The 22,026-nt window shown below is 40.8% G+C and overlaps 1 protein-coding gene across 3 annotated transcripts in view; it reads left to right on the top strand.

The window, feature by feature from the left end:
* The first annotated feature begins 819 nt into the window (after positions 1 to 819).
* The window catches only part of unc5db (unc-5 netrin receptor Db), a 396,816-nt gene continuing 375,609 nt past the window's right edge, over positions 820 to 22,026 (top strand). For 2 of the 3 annotated variants that reach the window (XM_039803695.1, XM_039803693.1), the window contains exon 1: positions 820 to 1,180. In XM_039803695.1, the coding sequence (XP_039659629.1) occupies positions 1,096 to 1,180 (85 nt within the window). In that variant the 5' untranslated portion in view covers positions 820 to 1,095. The remainder of the gene's footprint in view (positions 1,181 to 22,026) is intronic. The other variant, XM_039803694.1, reaches the window with a different exon arrangement.

The raw sequence follows: 22,026 nt of genomic DNA, 5'->3' as shown, positions 1-22,026 counted from the left end.
GCCTGTGATTGAGGAGGAAATAATAAGTTATTACATTGACCACATATTTTGACAGTCACTGCTACTATAAACTGTCTCTTGAAATGTATCACCAGGTATGGAAATATTACTGGAATATCAGACACAGCTTTGTCACATAATGATTAAGTAAAACTAACTCCTTGCATACAGTGTTTCTACTTTAGCCAATAATCCCTAAACCTAACTGTATAGCAACGACCAGGGGCGATTCTAGAATTAGACCTTTAGGGGGGCTCAGCCCCTAATGAGAATGTGACATGGATACAGTGCCTTGCAAAAGTGTTAACCCCCCCTGCTAAATCAGTAATTTCACTGGATAACAATGCATATATGTATTTATTATTATAACAGAGGGTAATGCAAAACATTGAACATATGAAAAAATGTTGAGGTGTAAACAATAAATAAATAAAACTTTCCTTGACTGGGTTACAGGTGCATAGCATTGGTGACAGCGACACAGGATATTAAACCTGTTTCTTTGAACCTGTAATTGTTTGCCCTCTGTCACTAAGACAAGTTCGCAATATCTCACTTGAAGCACTAAAATTGATTAAAAAAAATAATTGTTTTTTATTATAATTTTTAGGGGGGCTGGGATGAAATTTAGGGTCTAAAATTGCCACGACCCTACAGTCTTAGAGTTATGACTGATGCATTACAGTTGTGAGAAATGTTTGAGTGATTAGGCTTACATGTAGCCTACATCTCGGTCTCCTCCTCTCTGCCTTTCTCACACTGCCATTGGTTAGTATTAGGCAGGCTCCGGGATGATGATGTCTGGAAAGGGGGGTAAACTCGGAGCGCACGTCTCTCCTGCAGCGAACACGCGAACAGCAAAAGTGAAGTGAAGATGCTTCTTACCTTTCGATTAACAGTTCAACTCGTGAGCCATTCACTTCTTCTTCTTCTTCCTTTTATTCTTCTACCAGAGCGCCAAACTCTCCCCTTTCCTGGCTTACAGGAGGAACTTGCGCAGCCGGGCTCGTCCAGCTCGGAGGAAGCGAGAGGAGGCACCAGAGATCCGGAGCATTGCCCCCCCTATAGCGTATCGGTGGAGAGCTACGCGTCGTTATGGGTGCGCTGACAAAAGGACGTTACCTCTCCACGACGGGCCTCCTGCTCCTTGTATATTACACAGTCTCAGTGATCTCCAAAGGTAAGAGCTGTGTCAGTGTGTATGCTTGGCTACTTTCTGTCTCACAGGATTTAAAACGCCATTTCCTGCTGTTCTTCTTGAAGCATCACCGTGGTTACGCACCACTTGTCACGTTTTATTCGTGTTGGATATTCCTGAATGTTCGCAAATATACACTGTGCACATTCAATTTTCATAGTGTTTTTGATTCATACTCGGGACTTAGCCTACTCGTCACAGTTTCAGCTTTCTCGTTCTTCCCCAATGCGCAGCAGAGGTTCTGATATTGATTCATCAAGCCGCAGTTCACACTGTCAAGTTCCCACTCTGTTCTATCTTTTTCATACACCCCTCAAATCGAAGATAATTGCCCCGTTTTCACTCAGTTTTCGCAGTCTTTAATGAATCCATCATCATGACGGCGCTGCATTCAGTAATAGGCTTTGATACAGGCACGCCTGTGCAACAGGCATGTCAACGCATTTTTTTTGAGTTAAATGTGCTGATTCCTTGGATGTCTGTCTTCATTTTTAAAACTATCCACTCCCTTATATCATGAACTGGATACACTTTCAGGGAAAATAAGGGAGTATGACAAGCTGTTTGTTCTGGGCAAAAGGACAGGCATTTATGTTATGTTCAAGCATAAAATAAGAAAAGCATTGCCACTGACACCATAAACGATTTTTGAAAGGAGAGGAGTGCTGGATATCAGTTGGTTGCCATGCATTTAGATGCGGCATTGTGATAATTTGTCTAAAGCCATATGCCCATGTTAACAATACAGATAATGAACATGTTTTACACATTTTGTAGGTAGAAATAGGCGTACGCTTGTGTTAATCAACATTAGAATAAACATAACATGAACTTTGCATGCAGCTTTAACTTCACTATAGCTGCGAGGAATACCAAGTTTATTTCCTGTGATCTGTCTGCTCATGGAAAGCCATGACCAGCTTTATGGAAGTGATATTTGACATTTTTTCATAAACAAACAAAATTAGCAAAATATTTGGGGTTTTCAAAGTCATACTATTAAGCTGCGACAGAATCCATATTCTGTTAGCGGCACATTCGATCACTCATGCAGAGCACACTCTTTGCATCTTCATTGTTCAATCTTTTGAAATATTTTCTCGCAAAGCTGGTGGCAGACATTGTGTTGCCCTGATTTAGATTGTAGAGCCTATATTAATATAGGCTCTACAATCTAAATCAATCATTAGATAATTTTTTGGTGAGCAAAAAGGAACTGTTGTGCTGCTGAGTTTTATATTCCTTCCGACTCTGAGAATTGCATCCATGTGTGAGGATGTAAAGGACTCACATAAAGGAATAAAAAATGTCTGCACTGATACGCATATTTTGTACATATCATCATCAATTTGGTTATGTCTAGAATGTAACTAGTTTGTTTGATTTGAAATGAGAGAATGTTTGGTATTTTTGCTTAAAAATTATTTAAATTATACTCAATAAAGATACATGTTTTGTCTATTGACCAACCAATCAATCAATCAATCAATAATTTTAGCTTCAGACGCATCTGCATAAAAATCTCACTTAATGCTTGAAATCTTGATTGCATCCATCATGTCTGTAGGAATCAAAGTGGCATTGCCATTCATCATGTCTGCAGGAATCAAAGTGGCGTTGCCAGCCCCCTTATGTACAGCATAAGCTCTTAAGGATCGTTGGTGGTTTCCGCAGGCCCCATTGGATGGAAACAAGACTCATGCGAGTAGTCACGGCTGTGAGTTAGCATGGTGTGGCCCAGAGGGAAACTTTAAAAGGCTTTTCAATCTTGTTTCACAGGACAAGTCATGAAACATATTAGAACTATTTTAAGATACAGCTTCCTAAGCAGTGATATTAGATGTGACTTCCTTATAGATCAGGTATTGATTATTACCGTATACCATTTTCTTCAAATGAAGCCCTACTTAGAGATGCAAAAAGGCAAATGCACTGATATGTATACCCCTTATAATCTGGCTTTGGATGTATTTGGTTCTTGATTTGATTGACTTTTATGTGATTTATGTGATGTGTAATTTAGCAAGAAAGCGGGTGTGTATAGAGGAAGACAAATTATAAGGAAATGGATTATCTGATATTTGATTGAGGATTGTTGTTGTCACTCAGTTCATTTGCCAATTTTTCAACATGATGCTGTACGTTTTGCTAATGCTATGTGTGATTATAAAAATATGTTATGAGATTGATGTTTGCCTTGCTGGAAAGAGTCAGATTGCACACATGCTGGGACTCCTGGTGGTCACCTAATTTGATAAACATTACAAGCAAACAGCATCTTCTAGCTCCACAGATGCACAATTATGTCAAGACTCGCTGAAGTAATTATCGCCACATGGTGTGTAATGCCGTGTCTCTCTCTTTTCTGACATGTGGACTTGTCAATTCTCCCTTAGGCTTTTGTACACCCTTGACCTTGCGCTGCATATTGTACCTCTCTGTTCTTGAAAAAAGAGAAGAGACAGCAGAGTACAAAAGATACACAAAACTGTGGCTACTTTTGTTTTCTATAAAATAAGTTTTTATTTTATTTTGCTGTGTACATGGCTTTCATGAAAACAGCCAAAGGTCAAATCAGTTGTTTTCCCTCACAGAAAGTTAAGGGGCTCTTATATTTTTCCCTGCCGATCCCAAAATGAATCATCATAGTCAGGCTGCCTTAGGTGACAACTTACGCAGCTCAGTGCCCAGATTTACATTTAAATGAAACCAAATGGCTGAACATTCAGAAATGATATACAGTAATGATGATGGTAATAAAAGCAAAGTCCTCTTTCATATTGGACTGGCTCCTGCTTGGGATTGCTTTAATTTGGGGACTTTGCAGGTACAGTCAGTGAGTTATGTATTTGCTATGTCAAGACTACTGTATTACCTTCACATTTCAACGAGTTAATGTAGTCAGCAATCAGCCCAGCAGGTCATTGGGTTCTACTGTCCACTATGTAGCTGAATTGTACTTAAGACATTCAACTTTGTCCAGCGCCTGTATGTCATCTGTAGCTGTATGTTTATGCTGAAAAGGCCCTGACACATTGAAGGTGTCTAATGACCATAGAATGTAAAAATAGTGGATGTTGCATCTATGATGTTACCCATTGGTTTGTGGACTGCCGTTTTGAAGCCTCGAGTTTGGCGATATGGACGTTGCCATCTTGTCTTTTTTGCAACCGGATGTGATGATTTATGATGACAGGGTGGAGCTGGGGAGGATGACCAAGCCAGTGTTGTTTACGGTTGCAATGGCGTTGCGCTAATCTAAATTCTAAAAGGGGAAAGTTGCTGATTTTCAACTCTTCTGAAGCGAGTCATCCAGTGGAAATCTACCTGCATTCATCTGCATATACTGCAGTACAGAAAATCTGCAAGCTTTCCCTCAAGTTACCAGCTAGCGCTAGCTAGCTAACTTGGTTGGCATAACGCTGAACAAGACATTTTTAGATGACCAAATGCTCCAATTAACTTTGATGAAATGAAAACACACAGTGAAAGGGTCAACGTTTAAGACAAAAACATGGCCAGCACAAGTTCACGGCGATTTAAATACACCATAGTTAGCATTGGCTTGTAGCGACGCCCCTAGAGCATCCTCTTCTTTATCATCAATTCTAAAATAAATGGAACCATAATTTACAAAATGAACATCATGCTGTATTGAAAACTTGAAAGTAGCAATTGAGGCATAAACTTGTAATAGGGTAATTTTCCCATAGACTTTTATAGAAACAGACTTCTTTTTGGAACTAGTGGTGTTGCCCCTCCTTTTTACTCTCTATGCTAATAGTCTAGATCCAAACCTGTGTAGGTGGGATAATCTGTGGATTTCATCTTCCTGTACCCAAACAAGAAAACACAAAACCAAAATGCCGTAGATAAGCTGTTAGTCAATAAGTTGTTTTCAGTCAACTTACATAAGTAACAACTTAAAAAAATGACTCTATAATGTGAAATATGTTTCTGGTAGTGAGGAATTCACACAAAAACACTAATGTGTACAAGTCACAGAGGTGTGGGATACATTAACAGACAGAATTAATGTGCAATGTTTTTGATAAACGATTAATCATAATTGTTTTTAACATTCAAGCTTCTTAAATGTAAGGATTCTGCCTATTTTGTATCACTTTAAATTGAATATGTTCAGGTTTTTGTTATTTCTTGACCTAGTTTGACCAATAAATTCCTCATAACTTAAGGTGTACTTATAATTTTTCAGGGCTTTAAACTGCATGTCACAGTTCTCAGCAGATGAAGTTTGCCTGGACTGAGGAAAACCATGATATGCAGTTTAAATCTGCAGAAAAAGCTAGTAAGTGAACTTTGAGTCTAGATTTGATAGTCTAGAAATTTAAATCATTAGTCTCAGCTGCAGATGGGACAAAACTGTTTTTGTGGCCTGAGGTTTTGGTCGTGATGCATCGCAGCTTCCTGCCAGAGGGTAGTGAGTCAAAAGGTTTGTGTCCAAGGTTGGAGGTGTCGGACACAATCTTTTAGGGTCCTGGAGGTGTACAGGTCCTGGGGGGTTGGTAGATTGTGAATGCAGTCTGCCCTTGTCCTTGGCAGCAGTGTATCAGATGGTGATGGAGGTGAGGATGAACTCAATCATGGCAGTGTAAGCCATCATCGTCTTTGCCGCAAAAAAGTTCATCCTCTGTTGTGCTTTCTTTTTTTTGTGATGAACAATTTTAATTTTTTAACAACATACAAAACATACAACTCGCAACATGAACACAACCCTCACCCCCCTCACCTTTGTCATCACCACCCACCTAGTCTATAACCACGACGTTCCACTTCTGAGATTGCTGCGGTCTCGCAGGAAATTCTGCCGGATGCATGTCTTTTCGGCGATTTCCGTTTCATTCTGCTTTCTTTGTGTTGGAATTTAAAACTCTGTCGATTTATGACTATGACTATAGTCTATGACTATGGTTAACTGCTCCTCAGATCTCTGCATGGTAAATTGAGACAGCTAGCTAGACTATCTGCCCAATTTGAGTTTTCTGCATGACGAAAACAACTTTTGAATGTACCCGTTCCACCAAAACAAGTTCCTTCCTGAGGCTATTTTGCAGCGGCTCTGATAGGAGTTTAGCGCCGCCCATGACGATTGTGATTGGTTTGCCAATAAACCAGAGCACGTTTTTCTCCCATCCCGGAATGCTGTGTGTACAAGCCAGACCCTCCACCCCAGCGCTGTGTAGGTAGTTCTGGCAATGCGAGACAACCACCCACCTAGACAAAAATCAAGAAAAGATGACACAGTAACTACAATATTCAAGACCATTGAACAAAATAGTAACAAAATAGACAATAAACCATAAACTAAATAAACATATGTATAAATGACAACACCATAAGCCCATCACTTCACATACACTTCTCTCCCCAACGCAAAGCTTCTTAGGAGCCCTCCAGAAAGCTCAGGTACTTCCCCCATTTTATAGTATAGACATCCCTAGCCATCTCACAAGCCCACTCCTGGATGGATGTTTATGGTCTTAACCCCGCTTGCCTGTACTTCCTATTGGGGTAGCTGTGTTAATAGACCTCGGCAGGGCTGTTGTATTCGGTCTCGTCACAATGGTCTCAGACAAAAAAAGACAGGATTTAACACCAAAACTGCGGAATATCACTTGCATGCCTGTACATTCACTGATTTATTTGCATTTTTACATCAATGCTGATGTCAGCTCCCTCACTTGGGCGAGAGAGGTAATGTAGAGACGGCAGAGAGAGAGGAGACTGCTTCTTTGAAAAAATTACGTATAGGCTGCTAAATATTTAACTATTTACCTCATAAAAAAAAACAGTGCTTGTGTGAGCTCATCTGTCTCTGGCTCCCTCATCACTCAATATTTCCCACACTGGTTGTTAGATAGTTAGATACCCCAACTTTAATGGAAGTCTAATCACCTAGATATGATTGCTATTATAATAATAATGTTATAATTGACACTTTGTTTACATTTCTGAATGTGTATTTGTTAAGCACCATTCAATTAAAATGTGACTGTGAACTAAAATAAAACAGCACATTGTAGTTTCTGTATGTATCCCCAAAGCATTATCAGTAAAACAGTTAAAATGGGGGAAATGTGAAAATATTGCATTGTAGGTAGATTTAAGGTGTGTGCCCATAATTTTTCTGCCTGTGCTCCTAAAAATGTTTAATTAGGGGCTATAGTGCTCCTAGTAAAAAACGTTAGCCCTGAAATAATCTTGGATTGAATGGAACCTGGGTCCCTGCAATCCGACATAGGTTATCATGTATCCTGTATCATGTATAAAATTCCTAGACCTTATCACAGGACCATAGGACATAAAGTAATTGGCCGTACTCTGTATTACATTTCCAACAATTTTGTGTCTGGACGGAGTCCAATAGAAGCGATTAGAGGTGTGAACGATGTGTCAAAATTTTTTTTCTATTAAAGCCATATAGGATATTTGACTTGACAAACTTGCATTGTCAAGTGCAATGCCCAAGCTGCAATACGTAACTTCAGACTGGAATGATGAAGTGTTTGCGTTCATTTCTTTAAGGTAGCTACCACGAAGGTGTACCTATTTTGGATTAGTCATATACCACCCTACTTTTAACCAGCCAATCTATTGTGCTGTATTGGAATAACTGACCCCAGACAACTCTTTAACAAAAAAGGTATTGTTTACTGAACAATAACTTAAATCTACAAATAACATTTAGCTGTTAGATTGAATAACAAAAAAAACATAACACAAATCACACCCTTCAAATATGCTAACTGCAATATTTCTTCAAATGATATTACACACAACTACCCCTTTACCCGTTTCTCTATCAGTTTCCACTTAAAACACTCCAGCTACACAAAATGGACTGGACTGTTTTTTTATATAGCGCTTTTCTAGTCTTAACGACTACTCAAAGCGCTTTAACATAGTACAGGAACCATTCACCATTCACACACATTCAAAAACTGTGGCTGTCGTACAAGGTGCCACCTGCTCATCAGATAAACATTCACACACATTTACACTCCGATGGCGCAGCATCGGGGGCAACTCGGGGTTCAGTGTCTTGCCCAAGGACACTTCAGCATGGAACTGCAGGGCCAGGGATCGAACCACCAACCTTCCGATTGGCAGGCGACCTCTCTACCACTTAGCCACAGCCGCCCCAGATTCCTCCTTACAGCAGTTTCAATGTAAAACTTACTCAAACCCTATTAAACCACTGTGTTACCACACACACACACACACACACACACACACACACACACACACACACACACACACACACACACACACACACACACACACACACACACACACACACACACACACAACATAGAAAAAAAGTTGCAGGCCTGATGGTAGCTCGTGTGGATGTGCTGCAGCCAGCAGGACATTATCTTCAGTGAAGCAAACACACAGAAATCCAACTTACAGTTAGCTGTTAGTCCAAGAAACACAGCTCCAACACGGAAACGAAAACCAGTCACCAGCAACGTCAAAGTCCTATTCAGCAGGTAAACACGCTGTCGTCCTCTCCGGTCCAAAATCAGCGTCCTCCGAACCAGCAACTCTCCGCCGTTAGCTCCAACTTTAGCTAGTCCGTTAGCTCCAACTTTAGCCAGGCACACTAGCACGTTTGTTCTAAACCACTGCTGTTAGACAGGAAAAGTGCCGTAGTGTAGCTACACCTCTTCAGCTTCGTTATTCCACTTAGATCTTCTCCAAGCTAGCTATTCTAGTGTCTCTCGATGTTTCTCAGTGTTTTCTTTCCTCTTCTCGATTTGTGATTCTCTCCACTCTCCCTTGTCTCCGCTCAGCCATTTTGCGTGTGTCTGTGTTTGTTTGTTTGTGTGTCTGCCTGTCTCCGTCTGCCTGTCTGTGTGTGTGTGTGTGTGTGTGTGTGTGTGTGTGTGTGTGTGTGTGTGTGTGCGCGTGTGTGAAACGGGTTAGGCTACTGAGAATGTTATTTTTCATTTGAATGTTTATGCCGCGGCGGGAAAATTAACGAGCAACGTCGTTGCGTTATGATCGATTATGGTGGGCCACTGCATCGATGCAGCATCGTCCATGTCCGCATCCCGATGCATTAATTATTTGATTAATTTCAACACCTCTAGAAGTGATGCATAATCTTGAACTGAATGAGGTGCACCCTCACATCGTGTGACATAGTTTTAATATTCCTACAGATTCTGTCCCACTTCTCATCATCCAGTGTAATACTCAGATCCCTTTCCTGTGTCTTTTTGAGGGCTGTCCAGGCTCCATCCACCAGGTTCTGCATAAGCATAGAATACCCAGAAGCCTCATGACCTTGTCCATTGTTGCGCTTTCTTGATGTTGCTGATGTTCATCTCCCACTTGAGGTCCTGGGAGATGATGATTCCCAGGAAGTGGAAGACTGGGAGGCGACTGGGGAGTCAAACAGGGTGGAGGGGGCAGGAAGGGCTGCTTTCTTCTTAAAATCCTAAACCAAGTCAAGTCAAGTCAACTTTATTGTCAATTCTGCAATGTGCCAGACATACAGAGCAATGGAAAATACGTTTCTCTCCATCCCACGGTGCAATAAGGACACGTACAACAAGTATTATTATATAATATAAAAGATAAGAAATATATACAAATAAAGATGAAAAAGATAAGTAATTCAATTCAATTCAATTTTATTTATAGTATTAAATCATAACAAGAGTTATCTCGAGACACTTTACAGATAGAGTAGGTCTAGACCCCACTCTATGAATTCCAAAACCCCAACAATTACAGTAATTCCCTCAAGAGCAAGCATTAGCAGTGGCTGTTGCGACAGTGGCGAGGAAAAACTCCCTTTTAGGAAGAAGCCTCGGCAGACCCAGACTCTTGATAGGCGGTGTCTGACGGGGCCGGTTGGGGGTGTGATGAACAGTGGCAAATAATAGTCACATTAAAGATAATGGAACAGTGACTTCGAAGGTCATCGTGGAAGTTCATGTCATAGCAGGTAATATGTACAAATAAGATAAAGATAAGTAATATATACAATACAGTAATACATTCTAAATAGTCTTCAGAAAAGAGCGAGAGACAAGGTGCAATGTGTCTGTGATAAGGTTTATCGACATCTGTATTCATATTTCATTCAATATTTTTTTATACAAATTTAGGGTAGCAATGATCCAATCTTAATTGGGTCTGCATTGTTAAGTACAAATATAGCCATTAATATGAAGTGCAAGGGCCAAAACAACAGCCAGACAGCATTAGCAAAATATATTATATTGCAAATATCCATGGAACATTCATACATCATAAATAATAAATTAGAACAGCTAAGTAGAAAAAGTAGTTTTTCTATCCCTGTTTGGGTGATATTACTTGTACAACCACCTAAACACACACATAACTGTAATAAATATACAAAACAGTGCTTAAATATTCGTAGCTATTAATTGAAAAACATCTTTATTTCTGTAATATGATGAAGGTTCTTACATGTGCTCCAAATAAACACTTTACGTACTGAGCAATTACTCATAAGCATTTTAACAAGTAGTACACGGTCTATGAAAAAGCAGCTCTAATGTGCGTATTTTCTCACATGGTCTTTGCTGTAGAGCAAATGCTGGCACTACATCATTGCGGTAATATACTCCCAATTTAGAGGTGTCAGGTTGCACAGGTTCCATTAACTTCTTCATAACTGTGTTTACAGATGGTGCGCACCAATGTGTGTGTGTGTGTGTGTGTGTGTGTGTGTGTGTGACTGGGCCCATAGTAATTAGGAAACTATTTTTTGTATTATATTTGATAGCATCTGGGTGTGAGCTTCCATAGAATCAGAGTCAATCTCTTATCAAGTCAAAGAGAATTCAATATTGTTATCGAAAAACATGTCCCCTTGATGTATGGGCCATGGCTGAAATCTATGTCAGCTGATCTTAAGTAAATGGCCTTTTGGAGTTTCTAAGCGAATCTCACATAATCTATTTTATAGAAATAAAATGGATAGAAAGGCCATTGAACTGTTTGCCGTTGTCATTTGATTAGTACAAAACAAAATGGCAATTGTTATTTGTCATGGTGACAACGTGTGGAGTTGTAAAGTGTGTTGCAACTCGCTGGGAGGAGAGTGGCAGAGACTTTCTCCTGAGCGGCAGGGAGTGAGGATGAGGGACAGTTAGACCCAGAGGCAGTGGGGCAGCGAACCGTAAGACCCAGTCCACTCTTCGGCTCATTCTCTGTAATCAATGCAGCATGAAAGCAAGGCGGAACCAGCAAGCCAGCCAGCCACCTGACAAGTTCTTAGTTGGATAGCGCCCCAACGCCCCACCTGTTACAGAAAACGAACCAAACAAAGCTGTCACTCTTCTGGTGATAGCAATGTGCTTTGTGTGGATGAAGCATTAAGTTCTTAAATTTGACTCATTTAGCGGCTGGCTCTCTGCCTCGTAATGTTACTACTCCACTGCTCTTTTGTCTGTTACTGCAAAACCTCACCACCGCAACTTTCCGCAAGTCGCTTTATACGAAAGATTATCCGTTGCCATGGCAATGGTGCACATGAAAAAAGCTCCTGCTCTGACCATTTTGCTACATTGATTTGAATGAAAATCACCTTTGTATCCATGTAATTTTATGGTCCATCCATTGGAAGATAAGGGAGTGTCATTGTTCTTTATTTTTCATGGAATCAACCACTTTTTGTTTTCATTAGCCATGCTAGGTTTTTTTAAGGATATATTTTATACTACACACTACACTCAATATTACATTTAAATAATAATATATAATTTATAAATAACCATCTTTTCAAAACAGTTGCAATCTGCAATTTTAAGCTCATTAAACTATTTAAAAAAAATGTGCTATAACAGTTTTACTCGCATTGCTCCCATTATCCTCAGTGACACGCTCTCTCCAACTTCGCCTGACAACTCTTCTCCAAAACAAACACCACTTCGCCTGACAACTCTTTTCCAAAACAAACAGCACTGAGATAACAGAGCCCATAGCTTCACTCACTCAAGCAGATAGTATGCGTGAAATAAAAACAGGACACGTAATTTCACTGTGTGTAGTGTTAACTACGGTAACTAACCGTGTGAAAAAAAAAGACAACAGCTGTGTCTCAAAGACCGGGCAACAGCCGGGACGTTGAGAATCAACGTGCAAGAGGTGATGGATAGTTACAGTCACTTTGTCATGTATTGACTTCGTTGAAACAACAGGACAGAGATACATATATAAATGCTCTCTGCCTCATATGCCAACGCTCCGGTAAGTCCACTCACCCCGTCTAAACTGCAAAGTGCTGCGGGAAACCCTGAGTAGTGTAGTGTCTAAATGGGTGGTTAATTAATTAGGGCCCGAGCGCCGACAGCGGTGAAGGCCCTATTGAAACTGAAGGATTTATTAGTCCTTCGTCCGGCAAATGAATCGCATTTTTGAGGGGCTTAACATACTCAAAACCTCACTAAAATTGGCGGTCGCATCAATTCTGGTGAAAATATATATTTTATATATTTTAAGGGTTTCGGGAATAGGCGCACAAAAATAGCTCGCTAGTGCACCCCTACAAACCTTGAAAAATTGAGCCCCTGCAGTACTTTTAATGTAGACTAATGAAACTTGGTAGACATATGAAGCATGTCGAGACGTACTAAAAACGTCATTGGAGCCATACCCTAAACCCAACAGGAAGTCCACCATTTTGAATTGAAAGTTCGAAATTAGTGCAATTTTGGCCATTTCCACATGTCATACTTTAACTCTGACCACTCCCTCATCCTAAACTTTCTGAAGTTTTATTCTCCTGAACTAATCTTTTCCTTTTGGACATTAAATATCCCTATTTTCAATACCCAAGTCTTCAATAATTGAAACTGAGAGATATTTAGCTGAATTTAGAGTCAGAATCATTTGGTGTAATCATAAACAAACATCAGTTAGTGGGGGTCCGGGGCCTTGTTGGTGAGGCTGCAGAGGGGAAGCCAGAGGTGAGAGGTTCAAACTGCTTGTGTCCGGGGTAGAACGGTTTAGAACTAGCCTGACTCCTACTCCTACTCAGATTCTAGTCAGAATGTGAGTCTGAAACCGTTCTACAGAGAAGAATGGCGTCACTGTTTTGAGATTTGGCATACATTTGGGCTTTTTTTGAAGAAATGTAAATAGTTTGTCCTTTATATGAATTATAATGCTCATTCATTGGATAGACCTACAACCAATCAGAGCAATGGAACTCAACGCAACTGTCAACAGAACTCAACACTGTGTATCGTCTCCATAGCAACCACTCTTTGCACAATGCATTCGTTCTAACTTCCGACTTTTTTGAAGATGGATATATCATTTGTTGCATGTAAATATAAATGTGGATAACTTTAGTGATAGTGACATGCTTGCTACAATCGCATTTCTAGAGATGAATCAGTGTAAACACGTTTTATTTCAATGAGTCACAGCTTTGCTCTAACGCCGCTGGGCGCTCCCTCTCTCCAGTCTCTCTCTATCTCGCTCCACCATATAACGCTACCGTGCTTTCGGGCGGTTGTTGATGCTCCTCCGCTGAGGATTTTAAAATGAATGCGCTGTCGATTCTACACATCTCAATTCTCCAGCGGCAGCCACTAGACGGATCGTGGACGATTTGGGTCGGACTTGCGTTTATTTTTGTCAGTGTTTAACCGCTTGAGGTAAGTTAGCCTACTACTAATGTTTAGCTTTCTCTACTAATGCAGGATCTATTCAACAAATTACTAACTTTATAATGATATGACAAAATGTACTGTATACATACCTTTTTGCTGTCGATGCTTTAAACGCGCATCTGATGTCAGCCTTCTCTGCACAGCATGTGCTCTCCATGCAGCGCGCAGTAACACGTGTCGAAAATAAACAACACGAGGCATCAGTGATAGTTTTTATTTCGCCTCTAGAGGCCGCTATTGTAATGCATGATGCCAGCAGACCCTTCTCAGCTCTCTTAATCGGCAAAACCGATGAATCGGTCGACCTCTAGTGTGTTGGGCTTTTTTGATGAGGGAGCTGATGTTCAGCTCCCACTTGAGGTCCTGGGAGATGTTGGAGCTCAGGAAGCGGAAGGACTCAACAGTGTTGACTGTGAAGTTACCCAGGGTAGGGCTGTGTCCTTCCTAAAGTCCACAACCATTTCCAATGTCTTTAGAGCGTTTAGCTCCAGGTTGTTCTGACTGCACCAGGTCACCAAGTGGTCAATCTCCCTCCTGTAGGCGGACTCATCACCCCCAGAGATAAATCCAATCAGGATGATGTCGTCCGAACTTCAGGAGCTTGATGCACTGTTGGCTAGAGGTGCAGCTGTTGGTGTACAGAGGGGAAAGGATACAGCCTTGATGGGAACTGGTGCTGATGGTCAGAGAGTCAGAGACATGTTTCCCCAGCTTCACATGCTGCTTCCATAGACAGTATATAAGAATGGACCAACAGATCCCGTTGCTCTGGACGGAGACCAGTGAAGGATATTAGAAGCACTTTTCCGGTGAGCGCTGAGCCTTACTGCGCAGCCTCCACCTGAGAGAGACGACGTAAATGTGACGTAAGCAACCTGTCTGAAAGTTGTAAGTCTTCTGGTAGCTCTGTCAAGAGAAATCTCAATCATTCCGAATCTTGCAGAGAAGGACAGCGTAGGTATATGTAAGGAGATAGCATGGACACAGGCTAATTATTGCTGATGATTGATTTTTCTTTTTTGCATAGACAGCACAGGTCACTAAAAACATTATAAATATGTAGTTATATTGCTTGTTCTGTATCCTCTTTATAAATCGCTCATTATTTCAACTTATTTATAAACACCTTATTTATAAAATTTTGAAATGGTGTCGGCGCACAAATTATGAGCTTGAGTCCTGTGATCATTAACATCCTCTGCTCTCGTGTTTCACCATAAAAATAATTAAGCATAGCGTAAGTTCTGGCAGGTGTCGAGCTCGGCTATTACCTCAGCTCATAGCTGACAGTTCCTCAGCCAGCACACCAGCTGATGGCTCAGCTGATTCTCTCTTTTGATTGGATTTCCAAATAGCGCGCTCTATTTAAACTGCTTTTCCCATTCTACCTTGCTGCATCTCTGCTAGTGCTTGCAACCCACCCCCAGCTCCTCCTTTTAAATTCATGTTGTCTGACTTTATCACTGTTGTGTCTCTGTCATTGATGCTGCTCTGTTCTGTACCCTATGGGGATCCTGCACTGCTGCTCTCCCCGCTTAAGGCTTTCCATACATGCACAAGGGCAGGGAGGTGTGCTCTCCCTCTCATGCTTTCCACGTATGCACGCGGAAGTGCGGGGAGGCCCCAGAACAGAGCCATACCGCCAAATACAAATTGCAGATGAATGAATATATTTTGACAAAGTGGTCCTGACTGAAATATATAAATAGAAGACCTCCAAGGTGTGCACCACTATCGGGCTGCTCCCTGGGGTGGACAGTTTCACTGATTAACAATGAACACCGACCTCCGTCAGTCAGTGAGACAGCAGAGAGACTCAGAGAGACGGCAGCAAGAGTGCACAGCAGTTTTAATATGTTTTCATGTTATAGTAGTCATGTTTTGGCAAAATTTGGAAAACTTCCTCAAACTCGCAAATCAGTTTTTAAGCTCGCTTGAGGTGGTTTTTGCCTTTTTTTTTTAAAAAGAGTTAATGCGCAAAAAGGGAGATGGAAACAGCTTTGACGAATAAGTTGTGATGTAGCGAACGTGTAACACACATAACTATAGTCCCGGTATCCATTGGATGGGGGAAGGATGGGGAAATGGGTCCCATCCAGTGCGCCGTACACTTGTGGCACAAGGTACGTAGTGGAGTTGCGGTGTGCTATTGCCTGTGCCTCAGCCACTTGAATACTCAAGTTTAAAGGATTCAGGCAAAGAAAACCACCTAATTTACTTTAGAAGAGGACAGCAGGATGTTTCAGAGTGGTAATTTGAATTATTATTATTTATTTTTTATGTATGTACCATTTTAGATCAACTCGGGATAATGCATAGCAAACATTAGCATAGCAAGCTTCATCTTGGTAGCTGCCCAATACATCAATGTTGATGCCTCACTAATCAATGTGTTTCCATGTACTTGTGCTGGCTTGGTTGACTCGGTTTGGCTTGGCATGTCAGCCCAGCATGGCAGGGATATGCGTCTCCAGAAACAAGACAGCCAGCTCTTACCCCCGGCTCTCCCCGGAGCTCTGTGCGCTGCAGTTGCCTGGAAAAGGCAACCGCCCCGGTGACGATAACCTTATATTTATTATAGTTTCATAAGTTCCCGAATATGTAGAACTTTAAGACTCACTGTAAGGTCGAGCCTTACAGTGAATCATCCCAAAGACATTACTTTTTTTTTTAACAACTTTACGGTTTGAATAGGAGAGTACCTTTCCTGTTTCATGCTTCAGTGGAAGTTAATGTTACTGCAGGTGCTCATGTGGACATTGCGTCCGAGGTGGAAAATGTGTGCTGCAGGGAGATACCTCAGGCAACATTACAATTATTGTCTGGTTTATATCACTGCACCCACGTAAATAATAAAAAAGGTGAAATAAGTTGACTATATGAAGCTTCTGCAGCAGTCCTCTACATTTAAACTATTTAGCCAGTGTTTTCCAACAGATCCTAAATGATAAAAAGTGATAAAATAAAACATTTTATTAGTCACCATTACATTGTCAGCCCACCTTATAAAGTTTAATCTAGTGGAACTCATCTGTGTGTAAATGTTTTCTTGCTGTTAAATCAAATTATACAAAAAGCATATTTTGGGCTTGTGCTCATACACATAAAACTAGATAACCAAATTACTTCTAAGGTTTTAATTACTGAAGCAACAAGAAAACAGACACCAAGGACATGGGCAAAAGAAGCTTACAAATCTTCAATTTTGTTTTATTTATATTGTCAAATCATAACAGAAGTTATCTTAACCACAACATTAACATCTATAGTAATTATATGAATATGACTACTAAGAATTATAACAGTGGGTCTAATAGAATGATATGAACAGTAGCAATAATATTAGCAATGACAGCAGCAATGATACTAGAAATATGACTAATAACAGTAGCAGCAGGCACAACCACTGCTGTTACTCCTTCTTGCACTCCTGTCGTTGAGGTTGTCGGTCCAGCTGTGCTCAGACTGGCTCCCCTCTCTGAAGACAATTTTTTTTTACATGAAATATTTAAATATTGCTGTTTTAACCTGTAAAGTGTGTAACTATGTAATAATATTTCCAGGTATTTGGTGCTGGGGTTTCTTGGTCAAAAGGTCAGGGTGGTGTATGCAGACGTTACCTACACTGGTTTTCTACCTGTGCTGGATTGAAGCGTGACACATCCTACGATGGCTTCTTCCATGGATGGCACAGAGAACTCAGTATAAAGTCATCTGGAACCGTGATCTCTGAAGCTCTTCAGTAAAAGATGCTGGGTCAGGGACAACACTATATAATGTGAGGGTGATGAATTCCTTTACAAAACCTGTGGAATAAACTAGTTATTGGGGTAGTTTTTTGTTTACACACTAGTTAGTTACAGCATCAGCCTCTCAAAAACTCATGAAAATATTTTAAACTGACAGTTTCTGAAATTGAGTGGGGCGATGCCTGCCTTTAAAAAACAAAGCCTATATGGGCACTGTGTGAATCTTTCCTCCACCAGACAGCAGCAGTAGCATCTCTCCTTCTTATCACCATGGTTACATACTCTATGTGCGCCAGAAAGGCAGAGAGCGCTCTCTCTTCCTATTGGTCAATGTCAAGGAACATGTTGTAGGACATGTCCAGGGGCGTCGGACTGGGGGTAAAACCAATACTGATTACCAGGGCCCAAGGGGAGAGAGGGCCCTTGAAAAGTCTGGAATATATTTTATTTCACCTGGAAATTTTCATTTCCTAATTAAATTTCATAATGCATGTCAGATGAAATGTAAAGTTAGTGTATTGGCTGAATAACTTGGTTGATTGACTGACTACATTTTGTATACAAAAAAAGACTATAAGGTCTCACCCACCCTTGCTAACGCGCCAAATGGTTTAGTCCATCTGCACACATTTTGTTTACGTTAGTTCAGTTGAGCATCTGGTGGAGCGCAAACTTCTGCCGTAGAAATTCTCAAAGAAAGCCAAATCAGGTTACCAAAAAGAAAGGAAAGACAGGAGGAGAGAAAATGAAATGAGGGGAAACAATTGGTAACTGACTTTTCAAAGAGAGGTGAGCACAAACTAGAAAACGAAATCCATGGTGCTAAACTGCTTGAATATCTCTGCGACCGTTGGCTTAAAACGGCCTGAGACAACCCATTGAAAGAGCAGAACATACACTTTCAAATGATAATTTGGTTATACATGTAATCTGAGGCTAAATAAAGTACACTAACAATGCTGCTTGCATATAACACACCATTGCAATAGCCTAATTTAAAACATGTTTAATTTTAAATTAATAGGCTATAATGTCTATAATTAGCAATAATAGGCTAATCAGTTTCTGGTAGCTTGGTAGCTCATCGGTAGATACAGTACATATTGTGTCAACATCATTGTTGAGGAACATGGGGGCCCATCAGGACTGCCTGTGCATAGGACCCAGGGTCTTGTGCTACGCCCCTGGACATGTCACACTAGGCGGAAAAAGACAAAACATTCGGACATGCTCGACTTTCTGTGTCGTGGTCGTGAAGCGTCCCAGATGTTAGATGGCTGATCTTTGATTATGTCACACTACGAAAGGTAAAGACACACTAAACTAACAAACCTTCAATTTCACTAACCTCTGCTTCTGACGTTAGTCCTCACAGTGTCCCAGGGTAGTTGGGTTCCAACAGGGGTAAGTCTGGCAGCCAATACTACAGGTCTGGGAACAGGGTCTAATGGATCCCTAAGAATACATTCAGATAATTTAGGGAATGGATTGGATAGGGTGGCAATATTACTAGTTATAATCTAAGACATTTTATTTGTCATTGTAGGCATATAACAAAACGTGTGGTAACTATCAGAGACCAGCAGCAATAGAACACAAGAAACAAAAAAAAAAGATAAATATGATAAGGTAGCATCCTTTATCTACTATAAATGATAAATAAAGGCACTTGGATGAGGCATGTGACACTAAACAGTGACAGTGCAAAGTAACAGTGCAGTATAAGAATGTATTTAACAACAACTTATGTCTATTTTGGAACATGACACCCATTGGTTATCTGGTTTCTATGTCGCAAAGACATAAAATTTTAACTAGCCTGTTTACCTGGGAGGTGGTCTAGTTTTGTGGTGGTGGGGTAGAGATGTGGTGTCAGTGAGCAATTTCACATTTTCACAGCAATATGACACACACAATCCCACAAAAACCCATTTTTATCTTATGGGACCTTTATTAGACATTTTAATTTCTGATCACATCATTAAATAGCATATTACAGTAGTGAAGCTGCAGAAAAAACTGCTCTGGTCACGCTCCGAGCACGATGTAAACACGACAATCTTTTAATATGTGGGCCGTTATAACTTTTACAAAAACACTGTAATTCCATGATGGATTAAAAAAGCTTCTGGATGGCCTACAATTGTCAGATGACCTCGTTGAAACGGCGGATTGAAGTGGAATTCCTATCCTGGGTTTTCCACTTACTGTTGACTGAAAGTCTCACCTGAGTCCAGTTCTGGATGAGTTCAGAAACTCACCAAGAGTCATCAAGTTGTAATGTGTTAACAGTTACCTTAATTTGTTATAGTATGTGCTGCTTGCTTTTGTGGGGTGCAAATGTTTCACCAAAACAAGTTCATTCCCGAGTCCATTTTGCAGAGCTACCATCGCTGTGTCCTGAGCTTAGCAAGACGATAGTTATTGGTTTAAAGAAATGCAAAAATCTTTCTATCCAGTAATGTAATTGTAGAGGGGCCAGACCTTAATGGAGATAGGTCTGGCAATGCCAAACTAACGCTACAGTAACTAAGAATACCGCCAAGATGGTAACACAGCAACATGCTTTTATTGTCAGGCTAGTAGTTGTAAAAAAAGAAAAAAAGCCTCTCCCATGCATCAAATGTATTTTTCTCAGACACCTGATGTATGGTCTTTGACATGCCAACCCTGATGGTTCTCTGCTTTTGCTGTACCCACTTTCACGGCCTTGGGTCAGCTGTTTAAACCTGTTGATCCATGGTGCAGCAGCGGGCCTACGGGAACAGAACAGTGCTGAAGAACAAGTTGTGATGAATGGACTGCTAAGCGCCAGTCTCAGCTCACTGTTTCCTGTCCTGCTTGGAGGACCTCTCTGTCTCGCTGGTGGGTACATGTACAGTACAGTCATTGGATCATACTGTTTGTAACCAGTGACACACATGTGCTGCAGAAAAATTGGAGCTACAGCAGCTAAATCATAGCCTGACGTGGTCATACTCAGATTCTAGTCAGAATGTGAGTCTGAAACCGCTCCATTGGGCGGTGATTATAGGGCGTGTTCCACCCGAACCAGAAAAATAAATGCCTCTGCATTCATTGGATAGACCTACAACCAATCAGAGCAACGGAACTCAACTAAACCGTCAACAGAACTCAACACTGTATCGTCTCCATAGCAACCACTCTTTGCACAATGCATTCGTTCTAATTTCCGACTTTTAGACTTCTTTGAAGCTGGATACATCATTTGTTGCGTGTAAATATAAATGTGGATAACGTTAGTGATAGTGACATGCTTGCTACAGTTGCATTTCTAGAGATGAATCGGCGAAAACACGTTTTATTTCAATGATTCACGGCTTTGTTCTAGCACCGCTGGGCGCTCCCTCTCTTCAGTCTCTCTCTATCTCGCTCCACCATATAACGCTACCGTGCTTTCGGGCAGTTGAGGCTCCTCCACTGAGGATTTTAAAATTAATGCGCTGTCGATATCTTCTGTAACAGACGCGATGGTGGAATCTACACATCTCAATTCTCCAGCGGCAGCCACCTGTTGTAAACAAATTCAACCCAAGCGTTCTTTGGTGACGTGGTTTATTCTGTTACTGTTGATCATCTGTCCGAAAATTTGATTGGTCCGAACAGATCCTGTTCGGGCAATAATTGCTCCTCAACGGAGCAAGTCCAGACCGAACTTCTCGACCTCGAATGTTGTGGGCGGGGCTAAGTTCGGCTGGCATCCAGGCTAGCTAAATCACATATTAATCACAAAACAAAGCAAACAACTTGAGGACATACCTCAAGTTTACCCTGAACTTTTACCCTAAAATATTACATTACACAGTGGAATATTGATGCCTTAAAAAAATTATACACATGTATTTTCTAATATTTTAGAAAGCTCCCAGCTTTGCTTCCATACTCAAAGGCACCTTCTTGACCGCCCCCCTGTGTTATGGTCTGTCAGTATTTGACAGTCTGTTCCCTCACTAGCCACATTTCTTATATAACATTACTCACAGCAAGTATCAACCTAGATTGACGATGATCAGTACCAGCCTCTCAACAGTCGCAGCCACTATGAAACGGAGGGTAATAAGAAAATACAGTACATTTAAAACCTATCACCATGGCAGATACATCAGTCATTAGTTTACAGTGTGCAGTGTTTGTTGGTCATATTTAAAGATGGACTTCTGGACAGGAAAATTAGGTAGCAATATTTTCGTGTTTGAGTTTCTTAATTGAAAGGTGATGAAACACCTGGTATGTGTTCACCCTCCAACCTTTCACTGGCTGTTCACAACACAATTTTTCGCCTTAAACATCGTGACTAATTCATTAGCCTTTGAGCTGTACCATATTAAGGTGATGGTTCGAAGTAATTCACCCTAGGGTCCTTTGCACCATG

This window comes from Perca fluviatilis, chromosome 6 (assembly GCF_010015445.1).
Source record: "Perca fluviatilis chromosome 6, GENO_Pfluv_1.0, whole genome shotgun sequence".
NCBI classification, from domain to species: Eukaryota; Metazoa; Chordata; class Actinopteri; order Perciformes; family Percidae; genus Perca; species Perca fluviatilis.
Note: the sequence above shows the minus strand (reverse complement) of the source record. Positions and strands in the feature narration are given on the sequence as shown.